Here is a 4,495-nt window from a genome sequence, read left to right on the forward strand (position 1 = left end):
CAGAGCCTCCTATATGTTGAAATTTAAATAAATAATCCGTAAGTATATTTTTTCATATTTAATGTATATGATTAATAAAACTAATAAAAAAAATTAATATAAAAGATTTATATAAATCTTTTTTGAAATTATTATTTTCTTTTACAATTTATATTTTTATGAAAACTTCAAATGATAAGATATTTAAGTACGAGACTGTCCTAAAAGTTTCATATGACAGACAGGAGAGACCGTCAAAACATGTCATTATATATGCGGTCTATGATTGAAATCTCCTTTTCTTTTCTTTCCGGGTTGAGGATCTGGTATAAAAAATCTCATTCAGTTAAGAAATTGATTTTGTTTTGACTTTTATCAGCGATCATGAAGAGATCAGACGAATTTTGGTATGCTACCAATCTCTTTCAAGCGGGCATGGACGAGTTGTACCTAAACATGGTTTTATTTTTTTCACCTCATTCAAAACATAAACCAGTTTGAAGATGAGGGGTTTCTGTCAACGGGGTTGCCTGAAAGAGGTTGTGGGTATTTTAGATATAAAAGACACTACGGTAGAATTTGCTACACATGCTTCTCTCTTGCAGGTTTGGATTCACAGAAAAGAATTATTACAAGGGAAAAGAATCCACGTTCAGAGAACTCAAATGGGTGTTGCAATAGACAAGCTTGTGGAAAACACACTGATAAAAATGTACGTCAAATGCGCAAGCTTGGCAGACGCTCGCAAGGTGTTTGACAAAATGTCTGAACGGGATGTATGCTCGTGGACTCTGATGATTGCAGCTTATGCAAAGCAGGGCCCTGCTGAAGAGGCACTCATTCTGTTCCGCGAAATGCAAGACGTTGAAGCCGATCAATTGGTTTTCTCCAGCGTTGTTTCGGCTTGTGCCAAATTGGCATTTATTGAACAGGGTATGGAGCTCCACCGAGTAATTCTAACGAGGGCATTTCAGTCTCATGTCTCTGTGGCCAATGCCCTTATAGATATGTATGCGAAATGTGGAAATGTACAGAAAGCACAGAAACTATTTAACGAAATGCCTGAGCCAGATGTTATTTCCTGGACAAGCTTAATAGCAGGATACACGCATAGTGGACTTGTTCACGAGGCTTTAGGTTTCTTTGAGCGAATGCCTCATCGAGACATCGTGTCCTGGAATGCTATGGTTGTGGGATTTTCGCAGAATGGATTTGTTGATGAGGCCATGAAACTGTTCAACGAAATGCCTCAATCAAATGTTGTCTCATGGAATGCGATGATAACAGGATTTGCACAGAGAGGGCTTGTTGATAAAGCCCTGAAACTCTTTCAGGAAATGCCTCAAAGAGATGTGGTTTCATGGAATGCCATGCTTGCTGGATTTGCACAAAATGGGTTTGTTGATGAAGCCCTTAAACTCTTTCAGGAAATGCCTCGGCCAAATTTGGTTTCGTGGAATGCAATGATTGCAGGATTTGGACAGAATGGGCATATTGAGGAAACCCTAGTGGTTTTTAGAGAAATGGAATTGGCAGGCATGATGCCAAACTCAAAAACTTTTGCTTGTATTCTTCCTGCCTGTGCTAAGTTTGGAGCTTTAGAACAGGGTAAGGAGATCCATGAAAAGATAATTAGAGGTGGATTTCATTCTGATGTCTATGTGACGACTGCTCTTGTAGATATGTATGCACGGTGTGGGAATATCGAGAAGGCACGTGAATTGTTTAACAGAATGCATCCTAGGCCAATTGTCTCATGGAATGCAATGATTGGAGGATATGCAATGAATGGTGATGGCAAGGAAGTTTTCCAACTCTTCGAAGAAATGAAATATTCTGGCATGGTCCCCAACCATATCACATTAGTTTGTGTTCTGTCTGCATGTAGCCATGCTGGCATGGTAGATGAGGGCTATCAACACTTCAATTGCATGAGAAAACACTATAACATTGTTCCTGGAACAGAACACTATGTATGCATGGTTGACCTTCTTGGCCGAGCTGGGCGTCTAGACGAAGCAAAGGACTTCATCACCAAAATGCCCTTTAGACCTGCTGCTATTGTCTGGATTTGTTTGCTTGGTGCCTGTAGGATGCATAACAATGTAGAGCTGGGAGAGTATGTGGCAGACCAAATTTTTAAGTTGGAACCTGAAAACACTGCTCCATACGTGCTCCTCTCAAATATTTATGCTGCTGCTGGCAGGTGGAGTGACATTGAGAAGGTACGGAAAAAGATGAGAGGAAGAGACATGAAAAAGAAACCTGGATGTAGTTGGATTGAATTAAATAAACATGTGCATGCATTCCTTGGAGGCAGTGATCAAATTTGAATAGCTGGCCCAAGTCTCAATCTGAAGTTAATCAGTAATGGAATGGTCAAAGGCAATTTCACCCTTTACTTTCTGCATATAGAAAAAAGTTTACACTTCAATGGATAAATGTATAAGGTGGGTGTTTTTCTTTTGAGTTTCCTTATTATATACATAAAAAAATCAAATCAAATTCTCTATGTCATGTGAGATGGTATGAGTCCATAAAAAATTTGGAAGGGGATAATTAAGGCTTCACTTCAAACTAAAATATTTAACTGGTTACAAAATGACCAGATACTAAAATTATGATGACCATAAGTTTGCAGAGTTTATTCTCAGCTTGGTTCCACTCATTAGCAGGAATTTCTAGCATTTCAGTTGCTAAATCTTATAAATTTCGTGGTTTATCTGTAACCTCAAGAAATATCAGTGGAGAGTCGGAGTAAGTTATCTTCTCTTGTTGAGTTTTTTGGGGGAAGGTGTGAATACGCTTGAGAGCCAAATGATTCGAGCAAACATGTAACGTACTATGCGAATTCCCATCTGATGTAGCCACTACGACACAAGATACCTGCATTCTTGTATCTACATACCAGTTTCTTACATGCGAGCTTGGGTAAAACATACATATAACCACCTGTACAGACAACTATGAAGAAGCAGCTTAGGCAATGGTAACACATCATAGAACCAATACAGAGGTAGAGGAGGAAAGTACCATCATGTTTTGCAAAGGTAGTAGACAAACTTGTTGGGATCATCACTGTAAGCTTTACCCGGCATAATCACAAAGTCCATTGTTATTGATAGTTCTCGTGAATGTTACATTCCCGTGGAACTTTTGTAGTACGGTGTTCTCTTGTAATTTCTTCTTAAGCCTTTCCATATTTTCTTATCTAATTGTTGCCTGCTACAAAATCGGCTGTTTAGTTCTAGAGAGGGATTAAAAGAATGTCTTGTAGAATTATGAAAAGTTTCAATAATCTATGTTTACATTATTTTTATATGCTTCTCTATTTTGTAATTTTATGGTCTCCTACGGAGGAATTGGGAAATGCAATTTTTTGAGTTTGTTTTTCCTATATTCTAAATTAAGTAGTTTGTGATCTATGCTTTCTAATTCATATTTATATTTCAAATTTCAAGTAATAGTGAGTACAAATAGTTTTTGAATTCAATTGTGTGAAATCTATTTTGCATCAACATTTTAGGTCACACTTTGCGTTGATCTTAAAGTTTTCACAATCTATTTTTACAATATTTTGTATGCTTCTCTATTTGATATTTTTATAGTCCTCTAGAGAGGAGTTTGGAAATGTACTTTTTTTAAATTTGTTTACTCTATGTTTTAAATTGAGTTAGTTAGTTTGTGACCTAATCTTTCTAATGCATAATAATACTTTGAATTTCAACTAATGGTGAGTACAATTAGTTTTTCGATTCAATTGGGTAAAATTGATTTTGCATTAACTTGAGAACTTCATGTTGTCCCTTTGCTTCTCTAACTTTAGTCCTCTTTTTCATGCTTATGAGCTCATATACATAGAAAGTTGATGACTAGAATAACATAGTGTTCATGGGGTTGTATTGGTCTTTATTGTCTTGAAACCCTTTCTCTCTTTCTCTATGAGAAAAAAAAAATCTTTATTCTTTTACATTTATCCTCACCTTTCTTTGTTTGGTCCTCTTGAGGCAAAAAGCCTCTTCCTTTTACATTTATCCTCACCTTTCTTTGTTAGGTCCTCTTGAAGCAAAAAGTCTCCTCCTTTTTACGTTTATCCTCACCTTTCCTTGTTTGGTCTCCTATTAAATGAAGGATTTTAAAAGTGAGGTTGCCTTTTTTCTAGTTTTTTTTGGTAAAATCATAGTCATTACTTTTTCTATGTTTTCCTCATTTTTCAAATCTCTATGTGCCTTAAAAGCCGCCTATATTGTTTTGCATTCACAAAGACCAACCTTGCATCTATGTCAATTGCATTAGCTTGGTGATACCTTCGCAAGAAAGAATTTCATGGCCCAATTATATTCCCTACATGTGTATCAGGGTATAAATTTGCATGTCCCTTTGTTATTTGGAGAGTATGATTTGTGGGAATGCGTAAACCCTCCTTGTATAACCTCCTTATCAAAGAGCCAATTAATTGCATTTGAGGACCACTTATTGTATTGAAACAATTCATTGCATATTTCACTTATCCTAG

At 36.6% G+C, this 4,495-nt stretch overlaps 1 protein-coding gene across 1 annotated transcript; it reads left to right on the forward strand.

Moving 5' to 3' along the window:
• Positions 1-229: 229 nt before the first annotated feature.
• Positions 230-3,298, forward strand: LOC131037687 (pentatricopeptide repeat-containing protein At4g02750). Its single transcript, XM_057969870.2, has 2 exons — positions 230-2,429; positions 2,621-3,298. The coding sequence occupies exon 1, from the start codon at positions 483-485 to the stop codon at positions 2,310-2,312; it is 1,830 nt and encodes a 609-aa protein (XP_057825853.2). The 5' UTR covers positions 230-482; the 3' UTR covers positions 2,313-2,429; positions 2,621-3,298.
• The last annotated feature ends 1,197 nt before the right edge of the window (positions 3,299-4,495 follow it).

This window comes from Cryptomeria japonica, chromosome 10 (assembly GCF_030272615.1).
Source record: "Cryptomeria japonica chromosome 10, Sugi_1.0, whole genome shotgun sequence".
Classification (NCBI taxonomy): Eukaryota; Viridiplantae; Streptophyta; class Pinopsida; order Cupressales; family Cupressaceae; genus Cryptomeria; species Cryptomeria japonica.

Coding starts and splice junctions, on each gene's coding strand:
- LOC131037687 (XM_057969870.2), top strand. CDS start 483: ATGAGGGGTTTCTGTCAACGGGGTTGCCTGAAAGAGGTTGTGGGTATT.